The sequence below is a fragment of the Triplophysa rosa genome, linkage group LG17 (assembly GCF_024868665.1).
Source record: "Triplophysa rosa linkage group LG17, Trosa_1v2, whole genome shotgun sequence".
NCBI classification, from domain to species: Eukaryota; Metazoa; Chordata; class Actinopteri; order Cypriniformes; family Nemacheilidae; genus Triplophysa; species Triplophysa rosa.
Window position 1 is genome coordinate 14,187,625 of NC_079906.1, and position 26,479 is coordinate 14,214,103.

The 26,479-nt window shown below is 39.0% G+C and overlaps 1 protein-coding gene across 2 annotated transcripts in view; it reads right to left on the minus strand.

The window, feature by feature from the left end:
• Nucleotides 1–26,479, minus strand: part of cpne5a (copine Va) — a 67,603-nt gene that overhangs the window by 20,486 nt on the left and 20,638 nt on the right. For both annotated transcript variants that reach the window (XM_057357367.1, XM_057357366.1), the window contains 3 exons: nt 10,652–10,715; nt 2,251–2,354; nt 1,915–2,019 (listed from right to left, as the gene is read on the minus strand). In XM_057357367.1, coding sequence (XP_057213350.1) covers nt 1,915–2,019; nt 2,251–2,354; nt 10,652–10,715 — 273 coding nt within the window. The remainder of the gene's footprint in view (nt 1–1,914; nt 2,020–2,250; nt 2,355–10,651; nt 10,716–26,479) is intronic.

Sequence of the window (26,479 nt, forward strand, 5' to 3'; positions counted from 1 at the left end):
AAACTTAAGTTTAATTTCTCAGTGGAAAGAGACCAAATGGCAATAAATCAATACTTAACAGAACCTAAAGCCCCAAAGTGTGGCGATACACTTTTTAAAATTAATTATCGAACTAATTATAAAATTATATAAAATTATAAAAAATATAATTTATTATAAACTTTAATTTATTATAATTAAATTTATTAAGAAAATAAGTTTCAGTCAGACATACTTAATATAAAAGGTTGTCTGCTTATCAAGCCTAACAATTATTTTTATTATTTTATGTTTCTTCATAAAAATAATGTTGATAAATATGATTATAGTCCATTTTCAATTTTCTGCTGATTACAGCACGCTACTTCTAGCATAAATAGGCTCACTGCCGAATTTTACTTCTACTATGCTACAATCTGGTGCTTATACAGGCAGCAAAACTGTAACCCACTCTGAAGAAAATCTGTTTATGCATGTGCTGAAAAACAGGTGTTATAGGACATTTTGGAGGTTTTGAAGGATCTTTACTCTCAAAGGCATTGATCAAATCTTAAAGGCACACAACATTATGTGATTTGATGAGAGGAAAACATGGGCTCGAAACCACTGAGCCTCCATTGAAGATCTCCACAGAGAAGATTGAGAAACCCTCCATCTGTCGCCTTCAGCAGACTGATGCAAAACAGCAGATGTAGCAGATGCACCAAGGTTTATGGCCCATATCCAAGAATATGTTAAATGCAAACCTTCTTCCTAAATATGGTCTATAACTTCTTGGATTCCCCAAAGAAGGGTCAGGCATCCCCTCCAGAAAGCACATAAACGTACAAACAAGTCTCTGTTTCAAAGCTAAACTGAACTCTTCGGAAGAAGATATTTTGAAGAATGTTGGTAACCGGCACCCATTCACTTGCATTGGTTTTGTGTCCATTCAGTAGAAGTAAATGGGTGCCACTGCTGTTTGGTTACAGACTTTCTTCAAAATATCTTCTTTTGTGTTCTGCGGAAGAAAGAAATCCAAACAGGTTTGAAATGCCAATAGGGTGAGTACATGATGACAGAATTTTATTTTTGGGTGAACTATCCCTTTAAGCTCAAGTTATGGTGATATAAACTCAAAGTCCATCAAAATTAAAATTAAATATAAATGATTAGCTTCAAATTATATAACAGTTCTGCAATGGTATTTAAATTTTGTTTCACAGAATGAGCAAAAGTAAATCAAATTAGTCATTATGCTTCTCAATTCTATACTAAATTTCTTGTTTATAGTACTGGTGTATAAAAGCCATACCACATAGAAGCTGATATTCAATCATAGGTTCTTCCTAGACATGTGTTAGTATTCAGTAATACAATCTAATACGCTTAAGAATATTGTTATCGTGCACACCTCAAAATACCTTGAATATTATGAGATACCTCATTATCTGAATTGTGCATTTCAAGAATGTGCATTAGCTTCTTTCCCATCAAATGCTTCAAACGTATGAAGGGCTGAATGAAAATGCGCAACATCTCTCATTATGAATTTTTATCTGTGAAAATATTCCAACTGGAACATAAATACTCATCTCCACTGGCATCTGTACAGCAGGAAATAATTAGAAGAGCAGCACAACAGCTGGAGATTCTCTTTTCTTTTTTTAATCACGTTTACTCTCTCTCTCTCTCTCTCTCTCTCTCTCTCTCTCTCTCTCAAACACACAAACACACACTCGAGATCAGATGCCAGGGAACTTGGTGGCAAGCTGTCAGTGATCAAATACTGCTGATGCAATGAATATCAGCAGACTGAACTGAATGAAAGAGCACAAAGACATGATCCCTCTCTACACACACATATACAGTTACACTTCACTTCACCACATACACAGTGTGTTTGTGATGCACTGGTGCATATACATGCATATCAATGTGTTTGTGTTTGTGTACCTGTCATAGTCTCCATTGCAGAGTGCTCTGACAGGGATGTTGAATGGTTGCCACACAGGGTTCAGTGTACTCTTTACTACCTCAGTTTTATGGCAGATTGTGAACCTGAACAACACAAACCAGTCAAACTAAGCAGTATACATCATTCTTTTTTATAGTATCACACGCCATTTTACTGCTTCTATACTTTATGAATATGTCTGCATGTAATAATGTTTAAAAGATTTGCTTTAATTTACTAGCTGAAGAAATTACATTTTCATTTGACATGACAGGCATGACAAGAGATTTTTCCTGTCTGTGGTTTTGTGGGATGGTGAGACTGAGGTAACTCACGTTCCGTCCTCATTACTTCTGTAGAACACCATGAACGGGTCTGAGCGGCCGAAGAAGTCTTTCTTATCCAGTTTATTAGCACAGAACTGCATTGCGGCACAGTCCTGGAAGAAAGAAAGAAAGAACGAAAGAAAGAATAGAAAATGGAAGGTAAGCTGTAACAACAGAGAAATCCTTTTCCCGCAGCTTTTTCATAGACAGTTTGGATGGATAAAGAGACTCTGAACCCTCAGGCATTATGTGCACACCACACACAGTTTATAAAGCGATGTGATTCAGACACCTGCATTTATGCAAGTTTAAAGGGAAAATAACTCTCTTTGCCTATTCTGTGAAATAATTCGTTCCTCACACAAACACCACCGGTCCTGACTGAGGTTCGATATTTAGTGCTCAAGAAATACAGACCCCTCACATCTAATCAGAATATTTCACACCGTGTTGATAATGACATCTACTACGATTGTAATTTTCTCATTCTGATGGACATAATTTTCCTCCCCTCTCCAATAACACTTTTCTCAATAGTGGCTACATTGCTGCTTTTTTAAGTCTTCCTGAGCCTTATTAAAAAGTAAGCAGCTTCGTTGACACGTTTTTAAACAGTTTATCATTACATCATGTTTCATAAAACAACATTGCCAATGAATATAATAAAACATTATAATTGGTTAATTCAAGGTCACTTATATCAATACAGTTTCTTTATTATGACAATTGTATACTAATACATTTTGGTTTAGAGCAAAGAAAAAAACTTTGAGGTCCCTAAATGGTTATTTTCTGCCTGGCATTTGCAAACAACAGTTCATAGCTGGCAGACTATGAAGCAATTAGCTGCTAAACACCATCTTGCACTGAGAGCGCCAGTCACAATGATGTTGTGAAATTACACTGAAGTCAAAGAAGACAGGAAGAGTGATTAGGAGAAGAAAAAAGAAAAACATCTATAATTTCTAAAAGAATCATTCACGTGACATCCAGCCCATTGTGTTGTTGATATATTACACTGCGGTAATGACTGACATCAGTCTAAACTGGCTTGCCGTGGGCTTTTAAGGCTACAGGGCTATGATTAACACAATAGAGACCACTGTCATTAGTGTTAATGGTATGATGTGAGGTCTCAATGGTATGAGGTGATTAGTATTAATGATATAGCCACTGATGAATATTGAGGGGGAACAGCCACTGGACTTCTCATGCTCTAGAGACCATTTACCTCATATTTAATGATGAAAGAGAAGCTCGCTTTTATTAGAATACATTTGCTTGACATGTTTCTTGACTGAAGCAGAAATGGCGTGTATGGAAGGCTTAGCGTAATCATTTAAAACATGATTATAAGCCCATCAATAGGAGCTCGTGGCGAGATAAATTTACGCTGAAAATTATTTGAACAGAGAAAAGGCATTCAAGCTCAGGGTGGTTTTTGAAACCAGCCTTTGTGAATTGTGCAGGACGTGAAAGGCTTCCTTAAAGGAGCAATGTGGAGATTTTATTGGCATGTAGCGTTGAGGTTGTGAATTGCAACCAACGGCTCACTCCTCCCTCCATGTCAAAGCACTACGGTGGTTGACACAGGACAAAGATTTTGTCACGTTTTCGTGTCTTTGCTGAAAGAGATAACGTATTTACAAAACATGCTCACAGTTTGTCCATTTAGGGCTACTGTAGAAACAACATAGCGAATTCCATGCGTTGTATGTAGATAGAAATAGTTCATTCTAAGGTAATAAAAACATAATGTAAGGTCTATATACACATCTGAACACATAGTTTTGTATATTATATTGCATTTCTGTCAATATTACACAAAGCACATTTAAGGGAATTTTAAATCACAGTATAGTTAGTCAGTCATACTGATTCATGACATAACTACTGTATTGTACATTTTGCAGAATTAGACTTTTTCCATTCTTCGTATGGTTATTGCAAGCTATGCACCTTCCTAAAACGAAATCGACATTTGATATCAACAATCCACTTTTCCGTTATAACCATGTCCACATGCTGCCCTTTATTCTGCCCTTTATTCTCATTTCCTTACAGCTGTTCAATGCATGTACCTGATCAAAACCGAGCCTTTCAGAACATCTTGAAAAATCTTTTGATGTGCCTTATTCACCCGCGCAAAATACATATATATCTAGCAGATGTACCACTATATTATCCTCACAGAGGGGAAAATCTTTTTGAGCATTTGAAATGAGCTCGAGTGAGCCGGTGTGTGAGCAATTCACTGCACAAATGAGCAATCCTTGGAGAGTGTGTGTGTGTTTGAACCTCTAGCCAATGTAACATTCCAACCCAGAAAAGCTGTAATTTACTCTGGGCTGCTATTTCAGCCCTTTAATAAGTACTTTCACCGGTGACAGTATAAACTTTACTAGACAGAGAGAAGAACGGTAAAGATGCCATCCTGAAACCTTCCAGAAAGAGAACATTTTAAAGAGATACTCTTGCAGAAACTCCTTTCTCTTCCAGTCACGAAAAAAGACAGTGTGTCTGTTTATTGTAACGTCTTCACTAAAGTTGCATTAAATAAACAAATATAAAACACAAAAAAAGATATACAGCATGTCCTTCAATTCACTATTCACACACTTGGAAATGCGTCAAAATACGGACGTAAAAACCATCGCAACTTCCAGTTCACGGGGACTTTATGTCTGACTCAAAATGAACTGTTTTGAGTATGTAAAACAATTTAAATTGAAACAAAAAGCAAAAACATGAACTATTAATTAAATCTTGCATGGCCTGATATTAACATGTTCAGAGGACAGATTTTTTTCAAAATACTTAATTTGCATTTTAATGCTTGTCATTATTCCAAGCCATCTCTCGCATTTAAGCCTCTTATCATAACCATCCAGTGCTATTCACCATGACTTCCTCGAACTCTTTATTATCCAGCAACATTCGAGTCTGACACACCAGATCAAATCTAAAATGCATAATCGGAATATAAAATGCTCCATGGCATGATCCCCTCCAAGTAGTTTGACCAATGTGTGGTGTCTGAAACTCTGGCACTAGCTGCTACAACATTCAATTCACTCTATGCACGGCCACTTCCGCGTTTAGGCTCAGTTGTTATCTAGCTTCCAGCGTGCTTACCAAAGCGTGCTTACAACCAATGCTTGCCTAACGTTTTAATGAGCTGCTGTTAGGACACAGCAATATTAAGACATCGCACCTGCACGACGAAGGTATTTAAAGCTTCTTGAACTCATTACTACAGCGATGTATTGATAAAATATATAAAACAGGTATGCAACAAAAGTTAATATATACAGCATATATAATATAATATAATATAATATAATTAAGTGAAATCGCTAGTTAATCAAAATATGCAAATATAATATGCGAATATGCGAAAAAAGACCACGCTAGGACCTCGTTTTGCTGTGGGAGAATGTTATACCGGAAACCCGCGTAAAACTGACATATGGGCGGAAATACATAAGCAGCAGGGCGTGCATACAGTGAATTGTGCATCCTTATCGAAAACCTTGTTGCCAAATCCATAACCCTTTGATTCAATAGGAGTAAGGTTATAAAACACAGGTAGTATCTAATCCGAGTTAAAATGAGGGAGACAGATTTCACTTTGCACACTTTCTACCAGTGACGTAACTTTGTTTTGAAAAGTGGTGGGGACAGAGATGACAAAAACGATACTTTTTTTTCTATTTAACTGTTTCTGTAATAAATGGTTGGGAATATTTATCATATATAGTGGGCAGTCCGTTCATTGGCTACTCCGCTTTTCGACTCCACTGTGTTCAGCCCCGACAAAACATTGCAAAACGTTTTTTTAAACGGAAACGGTGGCGCGTTGAACAACCTGTTCTGATGACGCAAGAGGCTATTCTTTGTGTTCTTTTTAAATAATTTTCAGAGCCTGATGAAAAAGGTATAAATACGTGTTTAATACTGCAAAATACATTTCTTCAAATTGTTGCGAGCTGCAGCAGGCACATTTGTAAACGACTTTACTTGGACCCATTGTGCGAGCTGTCTCTTTAATATCGCGTGGTTTATGTAGAGAGATTTAGATTCAATTTATTGTCATTGCACATGTACAAGGCAACGAAATGTGACCTCTGCATTTAACCCATCCAGAGAGTAGTGAACACACGTACCCCCGGAGCAGTGGGCAGCTATCACTGCAGCGCCCGGGGAGCAAGTAGGGGTAAGGTGCCTTGCTCAAGGGCACCTCAGTTGTTACCCGCCGGCCCTGGGAATCGAACCGGCAACCTTCTGGTCATGAGTCCGACTCTCTAACCATTAGGCCACAAATATACACGGTGTTGCCAACTTGGCAACTTTGTCGCTAGATTTAGCGACTTTTTAAACCCCTTTAGCGACTTATATTTTAAAAAGCGACTAGCGACAAATCTAGCTACTTTGCCTTGGCGATTTAGCGGAACATTCTGCTTCACTTCTACTGCCCCGCGAGAGCAAGTTTTTCTTTCCGAGTTTTTTGAGATACGTTTTGTCGGGGCTGAACGCGGCTATCCTGATTTTGCCAAGTGGTTGATGTCCTTAGGGCAACATCATGTTGACCCTGGGACAACATTTAAATCAACCAATCAGATTTCAGAAATAAGTTTACAGTTTATTTTAAGTTTAATCTTACAACCAGGATTAGGTGCTTCTAGACCATTGTTTTTCACTTATCATTTCCCTCTAATTTTAGGGGTAAGTTATGGTTAGGGTTGGGGTTTGGTGTGGGTTTAGGTTTTATTTATAAAAATGTTGTCCTTAGGTCAACAAAATATGTTGCCCTGAGGACATCAACCACTTGGCAAAATCAGGTCGAGCACTGAACGCAGCCCTTGTCAGATACTACTTGAGGCTATCCTGATTTTGCCAAGTGGTTGATGTCCTAAGGACAACATCATGTTGACCCTGGGACAACATTTAAATCAACCAATCACATTTCAGAAATAAGTTTACAGTTTATTTTAAATTTAATCTTACAACCAGGATTAGGTGCTTTTAGACCATTGTTTTTCACTTATCATTTCCCTCAGATTTTAGGGGTAAAATTATGGTTAGGGTTGGGGTTTGGTGTGGGTTTAGGTTTTATTTATAAAAAATTTGTCCTTAGGTCAACAAAATATGTTGCCGTGAGGACATCAACCACTTGGCAAAATCAGGTCGAGCTACTACTTGATGACGTCCCTGATATGCGCATTAGCGTGTGACATTATCTGGCGACATTTAGCGACTTTCGGGCAGGCTTTAGCTATTTTCCATTGAAAATAGTTGGCAACACTGTACATGTATTTTAAGTGAAATGCACCGCAACATGTTGCTGCTGATTGGGCTGACATTTTTGACACACCCACCAAACAAGAGAATCTCAAACCCCATTTCACACAGTTGCACACCGTTTCCAGGAAACTTGTCGTTCAACTTGGAAACCTTAGCAAAACGTTGCACACAGGTTTGAGCTTGAACGTGCCCCAGCTCTCACAGGATGTGGTTCCCAAACTGTCACTTGGGGAAGGTCACTTGGCTGTTGCGGTGCATTTCACATAAAAACAGATTATTCCTACGACTAAAAAGTCACTTGTTCATTGGTTTACGCGTTTTTGTGCTTGGACACTGGATGCACAAGCAAGCACCGTGAGTGAGTGCAGATGATGCACGCATTTTTATACTGGCTGCGTTTCTGAAGTCGCGGCTCTCTGTCTTCTGCAAATATAACTTACGAGTGTGAGCAATGAGAGATGGTGAGAAAGCGGCCCATCCTGTGTTTTCCATGCGTTTCAGATATTAATGCCGCCTAAACAATACACACCTTCCGAAAGCATTTCTTAATTTATTCCAAAAAGTGGTGGGGACATGTCCCACCCGCAAATTACGCCTATGCTTCTACCCAGAAGGCAATCATGCCATTTTTCAGCTCAGTATATGTACAGTATAGTTTCCATTTAGAGGTACAGATGAAAAAGGCTGTTAAAGGGATAGTTGACCCAAAAATGAAAATTCTGTCATCATTTACTCACCCTCGGGTTGTTCCAAACCTGTATAAATTTCTTTGTTCTGCTAAACACAAAGGAAGATATTTGGAAGAATGTCAGTAACCAAACAGATCTCATCCCCCTGCCATACTAGGGAAAATAAATATTATGGGAGTCAATGGGGGATGAGATCTGTTTGGTTACTTACATTCTTTCAAATATCTTTCTTTGTGTTCAGCAGTACAAACAAATTTATACAGGTTTGGAACAATCTTAAGTAAATGATGACAGAATAAAAATGTTTGTGTGAACTATCTCTTTAAAAATTCCTTTTACTGTCATTAACTCCACAATAGACCTATTTCACAGCATGACGTGTACCTAATGGGCAGTCGTGGCCTAATGGTTAGAGACGTTGCCGGTTCGAGCCTCAGTACCAGCAGGGATTGTAGGTGGGGGTAGTGAATGATTAGCACTCTCCTCCACCTTCAATACCACGGCTGAGGTGAGACCCTTGAGCAAGGCACCGTTCCACCAACTGCTCCCCGGGCGCCGCAGCAATGGCTGCTCACTGCTGTGTGTGTGCACTTGGATGGGTTAAAAGCAGAGCACAAAATCTGAGTATGGAACGCCATACTTGGCCTCACATCACTTTCACTTTTTTTCACAAACCGGAAGTAGGGTAAACGCTTGTCAGGTCAATGCTCTAGCTCCGTTCACTTCACAGAACAGTTGTGGAGACTAGAAGCAGTTAGGCATGTAGCGCTACCTTAATGCTGATATACTGATGTATGCTAAAATATATCAGACCTTGATAATAAATAAATCACTCAAAAAACAATGTTTTTGTAATGTTTGTTTTCCCTATTTTTACATCTCCCAATAAACCATGAACAAATGAGACAACATATGCTACTGTTGCTTTTGGTAAATAAAATGAATGCCTGTGAGAAAACAAGCTGTATGAATGAATGAATGGCTATGGCAGCAATGCGACAGGAAAAAGTTTTTCCCTACTTCCAGTCTCTGTCGTCATTTTGTGAAATAGGCGAATACACAGGGGCGGACTTACCCATTAGGCAAAGGTAGGCAATCGCCTGGGGCCCAGAGCTACCAGGGGCCCCCAAAAGGAAGGGGTGGACTTAACCAATAAGCCATGTCAGCAGCCACGTAAAGCCCCAAGTAATCATCAAAATAGTCGGGATATCCCTGTTAACGTTTTACGTTATTACATCTGTACGAAGGCACTCCCCCCATTATAGATTAGAGTGGACCATTCCATTAGCACCGTATATGCGCGAGATGAGTTCGACACTAGCTAGAGAAACGCAGCGGCGGAATTAGTAGAACTGCCCACAGCAAGAGTGTCACTGTGTGGTACATTAGCTGCAAAGCGAAGTTAAAGTCGCAGGGAAATAAAACAACAAAGAAATGCAGCTACACCAGCGGAAGGAAAAAAGATGATTTAGAAAAGATTGTTGCCAAAGTCTCTGCTTTTTCCCCACACAAACTCCACCGCTGCTGCCTCTCTCTCCCGCCAGACACAGCACTCTCCCGGCCATGAGCAATGATAATGTGCCGGTGAGTATTTCTCCATGAACACCGACAACAGTTATAATGACTGACGACCAAAACAACTGTCAAACAAAGAGCGCTGTGCGCTTGGTAGGAAAGGGCTAGTTCAAAGGTAGAAAGGTTGTTTGACTCCGCTGCTCAGACCGATGGGCACATAAAGACATAATATAATAGCGTCAGTGCAGTGCTAACGATACATACTGTACGCACTAGTACAGAAATTTGGTCACATTTAAATGCATGAATGGTCGGAGAGATGGCACACTTTGTATATAGTAATCCCAGATGTATTTTTTTCTGTTTTTCATTTGGGAATTCATTATTATTAGTTTTTAAATTAGTGAGTATCTGTGTTTATTAAGCTTAGTTTTCCCCTGTCACTTTGACTGGGGGTGAAAATTTGTGTGCTTTGAGGAGGAAGAAAAATAAGGGTTGTAGTAAAGTAAAATGGCACATTGGGTTGGGGCCTCCATACATGGATTCGCCTAGGGCCCCCAAATCACTAAATCCGCTCCTGCGAATACAAATACATGTAATGATGTAAACCTGTCTGTGAATACAAATAAATGGCTTATCTTATGGCACTGTTTATGTTTCTGATGTTATGATGAAGGGTTGGGAAAACAGAGATATTTGTCAGCAAAATGGAAATGAGGGTATTGAAAGATATCTTTGGTTTTCAACCGGTTTTTGAAGATTTTCCCATGTCTGTGAACAGACAGCATCTTTCCAGTTCATTTCTGAAACACTGTATCTGGCAGTCTGACAGTGAATGGTTTGATTTAAGAATAAAACGCTTAACTTTCTAATCATTAAGTAAATAAAGAATTAAAACTTACCCTGCAGTTTCCTAGTTCCTCCGCAGTGAGAATAATTTTACCACAGTTCTTTCCAGGTATACCACTACAAGAAAAACACAAGCAGTGCATTAACAAACACAATTTTGTTTTATATCATAGCAGGAATAAATAAAAAGTATTGTGACAAACACATTTTAAATTGACACAAAATATACTTCAAAAACCTACATTGAAGTTAAAAGGATGCAATACATGAGTTTATATAAAGTAAGTGTTTTACTGAGGAGATCAATATCACACTGAAAAAATGGATACTACAATTAGCTCACTGTTTCAGCAAAAACACATACAGAACACACAGCATGAAAAAATGAGCCATCAGGTGTCACAATGACTGTCGCGAGACAGGTTAGTTTTACCCTACTGATGCCGTGTTGTTGCGACAGTAATCCTGCTCAGTACGAGAGGAACCGCAGGTTCAGACATTTGGTCGCTTGACTGAGGAGCCACTGGCGCGAAGCTACCGTCTGCGGGATTACGACTGACCGCATCTAAATCGTAATCCCTCCTGAAGGCAGCCATACCGCAGCGCAGCGGGAAGCTCGATAGGCCACGGATAGCCGGGGGCCCATCCCCCGGCGGAGAGCCTGACGCGACGGGACCGGGGAGAGGCCCGACACGCGCCTTCCCTCTTCCGCAAGTTTGTGAGAGACCCAGTGCCAAATGACTTGTAGACAACCTGATTCATAAATGTCGTCATTTATGATGACATTTATGACGTAATCGTTTATGACGTCATTTATGACGTCGTCACTGTACGTCATTTATGACGTCATAATTTATTACGCCTTTATGACGTCATCATTTAATACGTCATTTAATACTGCATCACTGTACGTCTTTGTTACGTCATCACTCTACGTCTTTATGACATCATCATTTATTACGTCTTTATGACGTCATCATTTATGACGTAATCACTATACGTCTTTATGACGTCATCATTGGACATTGGGTATTGGATATTGGTATGGATATTGTGTAAAAGACCCAGGCTGAGGAGTTAATTAGTCGCAATATAACGGAGAGATATTAGGCTTGTTCGACTTGATACGGCACCGCAAGACCCGACAGGCGGATGACATCAAAGTACCGCGAGAGGGATTCAAAAATTAGGCTCGTTTGAGATGACCAAATTCTGCGCAGAACCGATCACCGGTGATCAGCGCGAGATGCATGCCGGTAAGAAATGTGTCCGAGTTACGTCCGCCTTGCTCTGATGTCATGCTGACGTGTGTCAAAAAACTCTCACGACGGCCAGGCGGCTGTATCGGATTCTTCAGTCTGGCACAGTTGCTCTCCACCGACTGCGCTGATGAAAAGCACGATGGGAATCAACTTGCTGACGACACAGCTTAAATGCTCATTGGGCGAGAATGTCAGCTGATATCTTTTTTCTTAAGCGTTCCATTAATAAGTCCATTAACTGAAGTAGCCTAGGTTTTGAGATCTATATGTGGAAAAAACACACCTATGTGAAATATATAGTCCTCATAACCACCTTGATGTAAAAGCAGTGGCAATTCAATTGCAAAGATTTCATCTGCGATAAAAAGCGTTTTGTTATTAAAGTATAACAAAAACATTACAAAATAAGATGGTATACAGTTTACATTCAAAAACAGACGAGAAAAAATAATAAAAGATAAAACAAAAACAACAACAAAGACAAAAAAGAAAGAAAAAAAATCAAAATGTTCAAACCATCCATATTAATAAATTCAAAACAAGAAATATAATTTATATTATCGAATAAGTCTAACAAAACTCCAGCTTTTTATTATTTGCTTTTGACAGCATTTTTAAATATTGTCCCAAATAATTCTTAAATATAAAAAAATATATATTTGGGAATAAAATTCTTAGCTAACAAAAGTAAGTTATTAATATTAAAAGAAAAGTTTGACCTTTTTCACCGTTTCCATATTACATTTTTTATAAACAACATGTTAAATTCACAACATTTTACTCATTTAACCACAATTATTGCACTTTGTCCAGGAATTAAAGAAAAATATGCTCTGAAAAAAGGGGTCTGTTTTATGGAAAGAATTACAGAATTTACACAATATAGGAACTCCCCAGAAGGATAAATATCACATACAATTTTGAAATGTATTTTTTGGTGGGGATAAACTAGAAACTTGAAATCGGAGGTTCTAAGTTTAAGCATTCGTTTGTCAAAGAACATATCTAAATTCTCTCGTACAGCGTTGACATGGTTGAGAGTTTGTCTAATATACGATTTAGAACATTTCTCACTTTTAAACTCAGTTGGCCCAAGACAAATGCGATAAAAAACGTGAACGCGATCTATTCTGTTAAAAGATGGACTATTGAAACAGAGCAGGATCTACAAGCCTGTTTCTCTCTCACTGATTGGACTGTTTTTGAAGCTGTTGCCACCAATCTGGACGAGCTGACAGAAACTGTAACTTCATATATCAGTTTCTGTGAGGATATGTGCATCCCTACCAAGTCTTATCTAACTTACAACAACGACAAACAGTAGTTCACGGCAAAACTCAGAAAGCTCCGTCAGGCCAAAGAAGATGCTTACAGGAAAGGGGACAAAGTCTTGTATAAACAGGCCAAATTCACACTGGAAAAGGAGATCAGAGGGGCAAAGAGGAATTATTCTGACAATTTAAGGAACAAATTCTTTTCCAGTGATCCTGCTTCAGTGTGGAAAAGCCTGAAAGATATCACCAGTTACAAGACACCATCCCCAAGCACTTTGGAGAACCAACAACTAGCTGACGACTTGAACAAGTTTTATTGCCGGTTTGAAAAAACACCCCACACACGCCCTGAACACCTCTCCACACAACCATTCACACCTTCAGCAACACCCCTCTCTCCCACACCTACAATTCAGATCACTGAAGAAGATGTGCGCCAGGTCTTCAGAAAGAACAAAAGAAGGAAAGCACCAGGCCCAGACGGTGTGTCACCAGCCTGCCTAAAAATATGTGCTGACCAGCTGGCCCCCATCTTCACACAGATCTTCAACAGATCACTGGAGCTGTGCGAAGTCCCCTCATGCTTCAAACGCTCCACCATCATCCCAGTCCCAAAGAAACCCAAAATTACTGGACTTAATGACTACAGACCTGTGGCTCTAACGTCTGTGGCCATGAAATCATTTAAAAGACTGGTTTTGGCCTATCTGAAGGACATCACTGGTCCCTTACTGGACCCCCTGCAGTTTGCCTACAGAACAGACGGGTCTGTGGATGATGCTGTCAACATGGGACTGCACTTCATCCTTCAGCATCTGGACAGACCAGGGACCTATGCGAGGATCCTGTTTGTGGACTTCAGCTCCGCTTTTAACACCATCATCACGGACACCCTTCAGAATAAACTGGCACAGCTCTCCGTCCCCACCTCTGTCTGTCAGTGGATCAACAGCTTCTTGACAGACAGGCAGCAGTTAGTAAAGCTTGGTAAATTCAAATCCAACACCTGCACCATCAGCACTGGAGCTCCTCAGGGCTGTGTTCTCTCCCCACAGCTCTTCTCCCTTTACACGAATGATTGCATATCTAAAGACCCCTCTGTCAAGCTCCTGAAGTTTGCAGACAACACCACACTGATCGGCCTCATTCAGGACGGTGACAAGTCTGCTTACAGACAGGTGGTCAAGGAGCTGGCTGTCTGGTGCAGTCTTAACAACCTGGAGCTTAACACACTTAAAACTGTGGAGATGATCGTGGACTTCAGGAGAAAGCCCCCTGTTCTCCCCAAACTCACCATCATGAACAGCACTGTGACTGCAGTGGAGTCATTGAGATTCCTGGGCACCACAATTTCTCAGGATCTGAAGTGGGACACTCACATTGACTCTATTGTTAAAAAGGCCCAGCAGAGGCTGTACTTCCTTCGCCAGCTGAGGAAGTTCAACCTGCCACAGGAGTTGCTGAAACAGTTCTACTCTGCCATCATCGAATCCATCCTCTGCACTTCTATAACTGTCTGGTTCAGCTCAGCTACCAAATCTGATCTCAGAAGACTACGGAGGGTAGTCCGGACTGCTGAGCGTATCATTGGTACAACCATCCCCACTCTCCAAGAACTGTACTCATCCAGAATGAGCAAAAGGGCTGGTAAAATCACTCTGGACCCCTCACACCCAGCACACTCCCCTTTTGAACTGTTACCGTCTGGTCGATGCTACAGAGCACTTGAGCACCAGAACGACCAGACACAGGAACAGTTTCTTCCCTCAGGCAATCCATTTTATGAACACTTGACATTAAACGCGGAACACACAACTCTATATTACATTATTTGTTCACCAAATTTGCACATATCTACATACATAATTGTATATTGTGTTACATACATAATTGTCTATATTGTATATTGTGTTACATACATAATTGTCTATATTGTCTATATTGTATATTGTGTTTTTGCTGTTTTGTACATTGCCTATTTCTATATTATTGTATATTGTTATTTTTTTTCATCTGTGTTCTGTCCTGTTGCTGTCTTTCTGTTGCACTGTGGAGCTTCTGTCACTATAACAAATTCCTCGTATGTGGAAACATACTTGGCCAATAAAGCTCATTCTATTCTAGTCTTCTATTTTATTCCATTGCTGACGTTTCCAGTCGACTCGACAGCGCGATTTGGGAAGTGTCCGTCTTGCCTGCGCTCTTTTCACTCCTCCCCTTACTGCAGCCGCCTACTCACGTCTTCTTTTCAGGCGAGGCGAGGTGCATCTCAAACAAGCCTATTGTAAAAAGTTTGGTTTCGAATCCCTCTCGCGGTACTTTGATGTCATCCGCCTGTCGGATCTTGGGGATAAAGTACTGGCAGAAAATTACCAGTACATTTTCCATTTATTTTACGGACATTTCCGTTAATGCTGAAATGTTATTTAATGCAGTGCAAAATGTAAAATACAGGTAAAACAACTGTAAAAAAATGAATACGTTGAATTCCTTCATATTAATACTGTATATTGTGCCCTGTTTTTACGGATTGTTCAGAGTGTAGTTTTCATTCCTTTTGGGCAGGTTTTGATGGGTCATTGGGCTAGAAATATTACTTGGACCTGGCAACCCTGGCGCTAGATGTGAACGCAGCGTGTGGAGCAGGTTCGCTGTATACACGGACACGGGAATCGAGCTGTAACTGAGACATCAGCTCCAGATTGTAATGTAGTGTGCTCATGTGCGTCTGATAAGAGTGAGTACAGACAGGTTTATGTGTGTTCACTTGGATATGTTTGTTATTATTAGCACTAACGTGCTATTAGCTACACAGCTGTTCATAACTGTGCTACGTTATCTGTATTACTGTCTATCAGTGTTGTTGATGAAGAGTGTTTGTTTCATTACATCAATAGTGTAAACTCTGGTAACTGTGAAAGAGATGACATTTGAGAGACGAGTGTTATATATTATATTGTTATGATGTATGAGGGGAGAAGCCATAGTTATATCTGTTAATGTGTTAATGGTATGGATGTTTATTTACAATAGTGTTGCCTGTTTAGGAATCCTGTTGTTATCTGTTACAGGGAAACCACATCTCCACCTGCATATGATCTGGCCTGGCTTACAAATACAGCCACTCTTACCTGGGAGAATCAAGAGCGTATCAGTCTGTGTGAGAAAAGGAACATTTGCTTATCCTATGCACGGCTCTGGATTCATTAAAGCGACATTAATCGTATAAGTTACACAGTTAACCTTATCACCGCCGGTGTTCTTTCCATTTATGCTACCCATCGAATTTTGCTACCCTCGTGTTGTGATTGGGTTGGGGGAGGGGTAACTTGGGTGTAAGGGTTGGGTTGGGGGAGGGGTTAGTTCTGTTTTGTATGAAGGTAGCAAAATTTGATAGGGTACCATAAATTGTCAGATCACCGGCTCCAGTGTTTCCCCTATCATTGCCTTATCAATGCGCCCTGCCCCCCTTGAAGGTCAAGTTAATTTTATTTTTTATATAGCGCCAGATTACAAGAGAAGTAATTTAAGGCTACCTTTCCTATATAACATGTCTATACCTTGTTCTCGTATTAAACAAACTAAATAGCATTATGTTATTTATCTTATTTACATGGCGGCATAGGCATGTCATCTCTGTTTCTACATGGTCGCTTACAGTTCTCCTCTGCTCTCTGTAACGAGTTCCGCCCCCATGCTCTTGCACACAGAGACACGTGCGCGTGCATCTACAGGTAAGCACACTCCCACCAATGGACAGAGAGCGCGTGTGGGAAAATATGTCGCGTCAACCACCTGAAATTTAGATACAAGTATTGGCATTTTTAAACGCTCCCAGGGTGGTGAAAATGGCAACATTCGCTCCCCTGTTCTGAGTCTAAGTACAGAAAAGACACATGCCCTGCCCCTGACAAGCAACAGTCCAGTTACCACCAGATGACAGGTCTTCGCCCAGCTTATCCTTCGTTCCATCCGGACCGGGAGACATAATAAACCATTAAAAAATTAGACTATTTCTGTAGTCTAAATTGAGCAGCACGTCTACATAACTGAGCTGCACACATCACGCACACTCAGGGAAACTTATGTTGATTATTTTGCCGATATATCTTTATTTAGCGCGTTAAGAGCATTCAGCATGTTAAGAGCATTTCATAATGGCCCGGTTTCACAGACAAGGTTTAAGGCTAGTCCCAGACTTAAATGAATGTTTGAGCTGTGTCAACTCAAAATAACTTGCCCTAACATATCGTAAAATATGTCAGTGCCATTGTTTTGTCTAAAGATGCACACAGGTAATGTTTCTTTCTAAAGCATTTTTATAAAAGTGACTCAAATATCCTAATCCATCTAAGGCAGTGGTTCTCAAACTGGGGGCCCCCAAGATGGATCCAGGGGGCCACAGATTTTGTGGCATTTTATGAAATATAGAAATTTATCATAGATTTTATGCAATCAAACATCAGAAAAATGACACCACCAACCAAAAGAATTGAGGTTCCAGCATTGTATAACTGAATGTTTTTGGTTTAATTAAAATTCTAAGTTTAAGATTATACGTCTTTATATGGGGGGGCCGCAAAGCGATGCACTTAACACAAAGGAGGCCTTACAACAAAAAAGTTTGAGAACCACTGATCTAAGGCATAGTCCTGGCTTAAGCTAAGCCTTGTCTGTGAAACCGGGCCAATGAATCATGTTTTAATCAGAAAGATTATTTAGAATCAGTATGAATGGCATGGAAAGCTACTTGTTAGTAACTTTATAAGTACTTCTCATGATAAATTCATTTCAGTTGTTACATCTGTTGTCAATAGTTTTTTAAATATTCAAATAGACTACTAGGACTTCGCTTCAGCACCATAGCCTACAACACATTTTATCAGTTACGAGGCCTTACTTTGGTTATCAGAATATAAAATAAATGGCCTGATAAAACATTAGATTGATTGATTAAATATTATTTATTAAAAAAAGCATTGTCCGGACCTCCGCCGCAATAAAATATAGAGAAAATATAGAGACCACACCCCCCCCCAAAGCCATAAACCTAGGGGAAACACTGAGCTCTTGGATTATATCATTGGATATAAATATATTTTCCCTTTGATATTAATATATTTGTTATTTGACACTCAGTACTGTTGATACTAATTAATAAATATGTCTGATATAATTTATTTGGCATTCTAAACCAAATAAATAGTTAACTACATAACTGGATGTCTTGATGACGTCATCATTGGACGTCATAATGACATCATCACTGGACTTCTTTATGGCGTCATCATTTGATGTCATAATGACGTCATTACTGGATGTCTTTATGACATCATCACTGGCTCACTGTAATGTACTGGCAGTGACGTCATCACTGGAAGTTCCTTGGTTCCTGGCTGCCCTGCTGCTTGCGGTTTGTTTGTATCCTTGTATAGCACTTCCCTTTGATATTAACATATTTGTTTTTTACTTTTTACTTAATATATTAATATTAATAAAATTAATATATTTGTAAAATTACACTTGCTAGTTAGTTTGCTTGTTCTGTTTGCTAACTCTGATAGTAAGAGTGAAAGGGCCATAGAAAACACTTTGGATGCGATTTGCGCACATAATTCGGTTCCAGTTGAAGATCCCCTGCAAACTTTGTGACCGTGAGACGGCGTAGTCGCAAGTAAAAAAATCACTCAACCATTCCGATTACAGTCTTGAACAGGTTTGCCCCGCTCAGTGACGCACCGACTGAGAAACCTGCTGAAAGTGCCCTAGTTATTGGTGAATCTATTGTTCGGAATGTTAACATAGATGCACCAGCCACCATTGTCCAATGTTTACCTGGAGCCAGAGCGTCTGACATCAAATTTAAATGTGCTGGTTAAAGGTAATTGTAAATTCAGTAAAATTGTAATTCATGTCGGCACAAACGATGGTCGATTCCGTCAATAGGAGATCACAAAATATCATTTTAAAGAGACGTAAACCATTGACAGGTAAGTTAATCAAATAAAAAAATGAACATAATCCAGATAAACATCTGATACGACTCAGTTTGCTAAATATTAGATCTCTCACTAATAAAGCACTTTTTGTTAACGATATGATCACAGATCATAAAATAGATTTGCTCTGTCTAACAGAAACGTGGCTAAAACCATATGACTGTATTACTTTAAATGAGTCTGTTCCCCACAATTACTGTTATAAACATGAGCATCGTCGAGGTGTTGCTGCACTATAATAATACTTTTAGCATTACTCAGAATTCTAAATTTAAATACAATTAATTTGAGGTGATGGTACTTTGATAAATGATAATAAATGATAAATCATTGTATATATGCCACCAGGGCACCACACAGACTTTATCAAAAAATCAAAAATTCTGTGACTTCTTAGCAGAATTCTATTCTATAATACAAATCCTCTAAGGGATTATTAGGCTGAATTATTTAGAACAACCGGAACCAGGAACACTTCCTATAACAACTGATGCACTTGTAGAACGATATTCTGCTCTCAGTTGTCTTTTCTCATTGTTTCCGAGGTCCGTAAAAATTGCAACTGCAACCTGTTTTTTGTTTTTTTTCATTTATTTAGCCTAGTTGTGCAATCACTGTCGAGCTTGTAGAGATGCAGCAGCAGTGTAGGCTGGGCCTGGGTCCTCCAAAGGTTTTTATTCTCCACTGGAGTTTTGGGTTCCTCTCCACTGTTTGCACACTGGCTGCACTCGTTTTGCTCACTGAGGGGCTGCTGACATCAGCTTTAGAATTTTGTATGGTCACACTTTATTTTAAGGTCCAATTCTCGGTATTAATAAACCATTAACAAGACCTCCGTAAACTCCCAATTTGCTTTATAAGTACTCATAAACAGCCAATATGCTAATAATAGGCATGCTAATAAGCAACTAGTTAATAGTGAGAATTGGTCCCTATACTAAAGTGTTACCTTTGTGTTAATATTATTTTAAATGTAACATTTTGTGTGAATTATTACTACATCATAGGAATTTATTGTCTGCATAATATATTAGCTGTGTCTTCTGTCTCTGTGTGCATCCGTGTGTGTCCGTGTGCATGTATGTGTGTTTTGGTGTGTTTCCCCATTAACTTTCTGGTTTCTAGTGCAGAATACAATGAGGGTATCTGTAATCTTGCATCCAAATGGTAGGGTAAAAGGTCAGCTGTGCAACTGCTCATCTTCCCCTGAGTTATTACAGGGCACCTGTTTTATTAAACCTACTGTGCTTTGACCGTATTTCCTCAATAAACCAGAAATACAATTATTACAAAAAAACGTACAGTACTAACCTTTAACGTTTTGTACAGTGCTTCTACCTGAGCAAATTATTTTTTGAAACATTGACACGAGTGGCACGATTTACAGCCAAACAAATTCTTGGACTCAGTTTTGGACGTAAACCAAAAACAAGTAAACAGGGTTAAACGATAGAAGCCAGCTCATTTTCTGAGGGTCAGACCCAGACGGCTGGCAAATTAGAACTTTTTTGAGACAGGTTTACAAATGCCAGAAAGATGAAAAGTAGAAAAACAAGATTAAACATCTAGAAGATTAAAGTAACTTTAATTTGTTTAGAAGTAGCTTTCAAAAAAGGAAGTTTGCAATAAGTGCATACAGTTGCTATTTCTCTTCATTTTAACAAATTTCAAACACTGGCCTTTATGAACAATTATAAAGCTTTATCTGAGCTTCATCCAAGCATCTCTGTGCAGACACACGTAAATTCATTCATAATTGAGAACAACCACTGTTCGACAAAATCCAGTGAAACTGACAAAGCACTAACAAAAGTATGTATGTCATGAAGGCATTATAACAAAAATGTTGCACTGTGATTGCAGACACCAACGAATTGACAATTGTAACGCTAGCGTGGCTGTCTCAGTAGAAAAAAAAGCCATTTATAACCTCATTCACTGAGAGGCTGCTGTATGCACAGTCGTTCAATGCGAGAGGAAGTCTGGAATGATGAAACCCTTCGAAATGTGGCATTCAATTTCCTATTACAACCCCAGTGGTGTGGCCGGTTGTTTATTTGGAAAGTGGCTTTTAACACTCCGTGTTGGCCAGGCTCTGCAGAAGAGCAAAATCAATGGCGCTCACGCCCTTCCATGCTGCATTCCCAATTGATTCGAGCCTGATCAAACATCTGAACCCCTCGGTGCCTTCAGCTAATATTGAACTACTGCACGCTATTTAACTCTTATTAATGCAAACTCAAGAGTTACATTTTCCTTTCATCTAACTTAAACCGAAAGGCTAGAATGTTTGAAAATGCATTCTTTATTTGAAGCAATATCATCACCTGGAACCAAGCAAGGCAATCTAAACCAGTTAGAGTCCACTCTGGTAGAAAATGGGCATTTCTCAGCCATCAAACAACTGTCAAACTGTTAAAGTGGACTTTTTTCAGTTGTGGAGAAAGCTAATATTTTTTTCTTGATGTAGAAAGTGCAACTGAAAAATGTTTAGCCCAAAATGACTTTATGTCAATCTAATTCCATAATTTATTTCCTGGGAACAAAAAAAAGGAAGCTTTTGTTCAGTAGCTATTAGCAAATACCTGTCAATCAAGTTTATAGAAACCAGGGGATGTGAAAAAGCACAAAATACACTTGTTCATATGGACTTTTTACACTTTTAGAAGCTTGACAGCTGTGATCACCGCTGTAAAAATGATTGTGTTGAAACAATACAATTTCTGGGGGGATTTCTGGGACAACACACTTTTACTTTTAACTCAACTTGTGTTGTCCCTTTAATTTATTTATTAAATAATGTTGTTTCTACAGTAGCCCTAAGCAGACAAACTGCTTTACAGAGCGTGTTTCGTAAATATGTTATCCTTTGGGAAAGAAGCAAAAACATGGCGACATCTTAGTTCTGTGTCAGCCTCCATAGTGCTTCGAAAGGGAGGGGTGGAGTGAGCCATTGGTTGCAGTTCGCAACCTCACCACTAGATGCCGGTAAATTTCAAACACTGGACCTTGACTGTAACTGTCATCAAGACCTGTATAAAGATTTCTTGAGAAAAAAACAGCATACTAATATGAAAGTACAGAATTAGTATTTTTGGGAAAACTGTTCTTTTAAATCTTGAGCACAAAAACTACACTACCAATAAAAAGGTTGCATTGAACATTATTTTTGTGACTCATAACTTCACAACTGTACCTTCATTTTTTTAATGAAGATGAAATGCAACAATTCAGTATAAGCCCGACACAAACACACAAAACATCTCAGCATAAACTACCGTGCATGATTTGAATATGGGCAGACTTTGTTGGCATTTACAACATTGTACCTGTCAAGGGAAAGCTCGATAATGTTGACAAAAGCAATAATAACGATCTAGAGCACACATCAGCAAAGGAGAGCAAGGTATCTTTTGCACATAGCTTACAGATTGATATCAACTCTCTAACCTTAAACTAGAACCAATAAACATCAATCAGACCATCCCAAAGCTGATTTTCGAAGCCAAATGACTTATAAATCAACATCACACAGTCCGACCCGATCACTATGATCAAACAGTACCTTAACAAAGTATGCGCACAAAGCTCCATCCTTAAGGAACAGGAGGAATATATTAACATACTGATCACAGATGAAAGAAAGTCAGGCAGAGAGAAAGAGTCAGGCAGCATTATGTGGAATATCTTCTGTCGACGATGCTCTCAATGCTGCCTCTTCTTCATCACGGCATCCGCGGCTGCCCGCCGTCTCATTTCACATGGGCAGGCCTGATTTGATCAATTCATGCGAGAAGAAGAGGTGATTTATGGAGGTACTCGTCAACCTAACAAATTGCTCCGCGCTTGCGGCTCGTGAGGCAATTCTACATGCTATATCAGAAACTATTCATCACAGTGTTGACAAAAAGTTTTTGACAACAAAAGAAGAGTTTTCGTCACACTTGTCCCCTAATGAGTCGTACAATGTTAAGATTAAAAAATAAAACAAATGTCGTTGTAATTACATACAACATGCCAATGATGTCATGACCTTGAGACTTCTAACAAAGTGCACAAATGTTATCTCACATGACTGGGAAAGATGCATAACAGAATTTAACGCTGGAGGGTTTTTGCACGTATCATCATTAGGATGAAATATTACGCTATTACGCTGGTATTTAAACCAGCAGCAGGTTGACAGGTGGCAATGAAAAACAGAAAGCTACGGAGGAGATTCAGAGACGGAGAGGAATGATTAGAGGAGAATATGTGATGAACAACAGTAGAATGAGAATCAAAGATGGATTAAATATTCATGTGTTTCCGAGCATGCAAACGTGTACGTATGCATTAAATAACTAGATCAGCTGATCCAGGAACAGTCTGAACAGATATAAACAGCTCTGGGTGAGAGTGATAAGCCGTGCATTCACAGACCATTGGGCCGGTAGGAAAATTTACATTCATCTTTCTAACAAAGAGATTAGGCGAATAAGTTTATCCGGACTCATTTCACGTGAAACTAAGACAAACAGAGAGGGCAAAACGCAACAGCTCGTTGCTAAAGCACAGCTCTGAAACTCCACAAGGGATTGAAATGAGATTATAAATTGAATCCAATTGCTTTTCATATTTAGACAGGCATCTATAATCCTTAAATACGATAGAATTAAGAGCGATGTGCCGTTTGCCGCCACTTGTTGAGTTTTGCATCTCGATCGCCTTAAAATCCATACAGTGCCATAGCAACAGAAAATATCTGAATAAAACTAGGACTAGAGACACCTGGAAAATGCCTTTAAGCAAACCTTGAAAAATCAAAGCAACACACCGCTTTGTGCTGCTAGCCAACATAATCTATAATTTATATGAAACCTCCAAACTAACCGACCATCCCTTTATTATAATGAGGAATCATCTTCTCTATAGAGCTACTTAAGAGGTACTGCAGTTAAATGAGCTTGGAATGAACTATTATTGTTTATTGTTCGAAAATGCATGCTTGCAATTAAATCGTATTCATGAAAACATATCTTGTATGGCTACAGCCACAAAATAATGATAGAGCCGAAAGCTCTATCTCAAATGTAAAGCGTTCATCTATGGGCTAAGGAGAAAAGATGTCTAAGACCTCTCTTTTAAATTTTGCTTTATAGCGTGGATATGAAAATTACACAGTAAAAAATGTATGTAGCTTTATTATTCAGCGACTACTTCAACCTTCACTCAATCTTTCTCTCCCAGTGGTACCTGAATTCATTTCTATTAGTTGGCCCAAACTCGACTCCAATTAAAAACACTTGACTTATAAGTATTTTTAATTGGAGTCAAGTTCAGGCCAAATGAGACAAAATACAATACTTTCGTGGAGAGCGAAACTGAGTGAATGTTAAAAAGTGGAACTAGGCACTGTACCACGGCTTCGATGGTGATTATATTTCACCATTTTTACAGTGTATCCTCTATGGTGAAATACTGAAGTGATTCACCAGCACTCAATATGATTGTTTTGTGCGATTTAGCTTATGCATTTTCTGTTTTGCCTCCCAAAGCTACCTGACCTTGTGTAGTGACTGATGACTTTCATATCTGTAATTCTGTTACCTCCTCTGCTTAGTCGTCGGCTGGTGTCTATTGTGGACTGCACTTTAACAATGTGCATGTGTCAGAGGTCTCTTAGCTTAGAGAAAATAAAGACTACTAAAAAGTGTGAAAGCCGCTTTTTTGCTACACATTGGGGGTCACTGTGATAGTAGCTTTTCCACCCCATAAGATATTTCATCTTGCCCTCATTTTGACCTCTAGGTGAATAAATAAACTGATGTTAAACCAACGACAGGAGGAATATCCATAAACTAAATGTGCTCCCAGTGCTGGAGGCTTTTTATGTGGTCCGTCTGCAATCTAAAAACTCGGCTGAGAGCAATCAATGTATACATTATGTGGACAATTGCCTTTCATAAATGACCCTAGCCCAGAGTGCTTCTGTAGATGGAACGGTAAATGCATTTCCTGTCCTCATCTCTCTAAATGTGACAGAATGGCTTAAAATTTAATTCTGTGAAGGGTACCTATAAGAACACTCGGAAACGGCTCATCCTTCGGTGTGAATGTTTGCATATTTGCATAATATGGAGTGGCTTAGATGATCACAGACTCCTGTGCTATACGTGTGAATTCCAATTAAACTCATCCAAGATGATGGATCAACGTTGACTTAAGTTTAATCTGATTTATTAGACGAGACATGCCCTGGGTCGCTGTTTTAATTGACCATAGCTCGGAAATATACCACTGTGCCATTTGTTTATGATCATTTAAGCAATATTTTATTTTTTATTCTTTACGCTTTTAGGGTTTTCTTTATGCATTACAAAAAGAATGTTAAATCCAGTAACCTAATAAATGTAAGTAACACAAATTTCTAGCATAAAATACTACTGAATGAATCATTCAGAATGTTGGGTTTCACCAACAAAAAGTCATTTTTATTAGTCAGATCAGGTAAAAACAACTGCATAATTTCAGTGTTTGCAGAACAGAACCTTACTTTACTCTCCCTTACCGTAGTAATGTTTCATATCATCACAGCACACATAGTTTTAGATTTTTCTTTCATTGGGGGCAAATGCTTCAGTGGATTTCTCTATTCTGCCGTTGCACTTAGTCTGTCTGTTGTGGTGTTTTTTCTGGTTAGCATTTAAATCTGAAAGCCCCTTTTCGTCAGTAAAAAGCTCAAACAGCCCGCGGTCAAAACACATGTGATGTCCCTCCAGAGTAGAGCATCTGAGGCCTAGATAAAACTCGCTGGCCCATTTTTCTCTCTCTCCCTCTCATTTTCTGTTTGTCAATGCAACAGAGTCAAAGCATACTTGGGCACAAGCTCAATCTATCAGCATGACATAATGACCTAATGCCTCGGGCCAGAAGCATCACTCACATTGAATGTGCACGTGCCCTCTCATGTTTTTAAGCCGAAGGGGAAATAGAATGTAACTTCTAACAGATAATATATGTATAGTTAATAATTAGGTTGAAAAGTCAATACAGGCTGAAAGCTGTTTGTCTAAAATGCAGAAATCACCTACTCACATGCTGAAATGCCACTGGTGTAAAAATAATAAATAAATAAAAATTGCCTACTGTACCACCCCGCCAATCATGTTGCCGTTAGCTCTTAAAACAAATAAAGTCATAAGAAATTTCCATTAAAACATCTAAACTTATCTGAAAATCAAAATCCATCTAATAAAATATTTTAAAAGTATGTTTTACGTTTTTACATATTTCGGTGAGTTAACCCGAATACAACACCACCACTAAAATGAGAAGATCACAGGCATTCACAGGTGATGTATTGT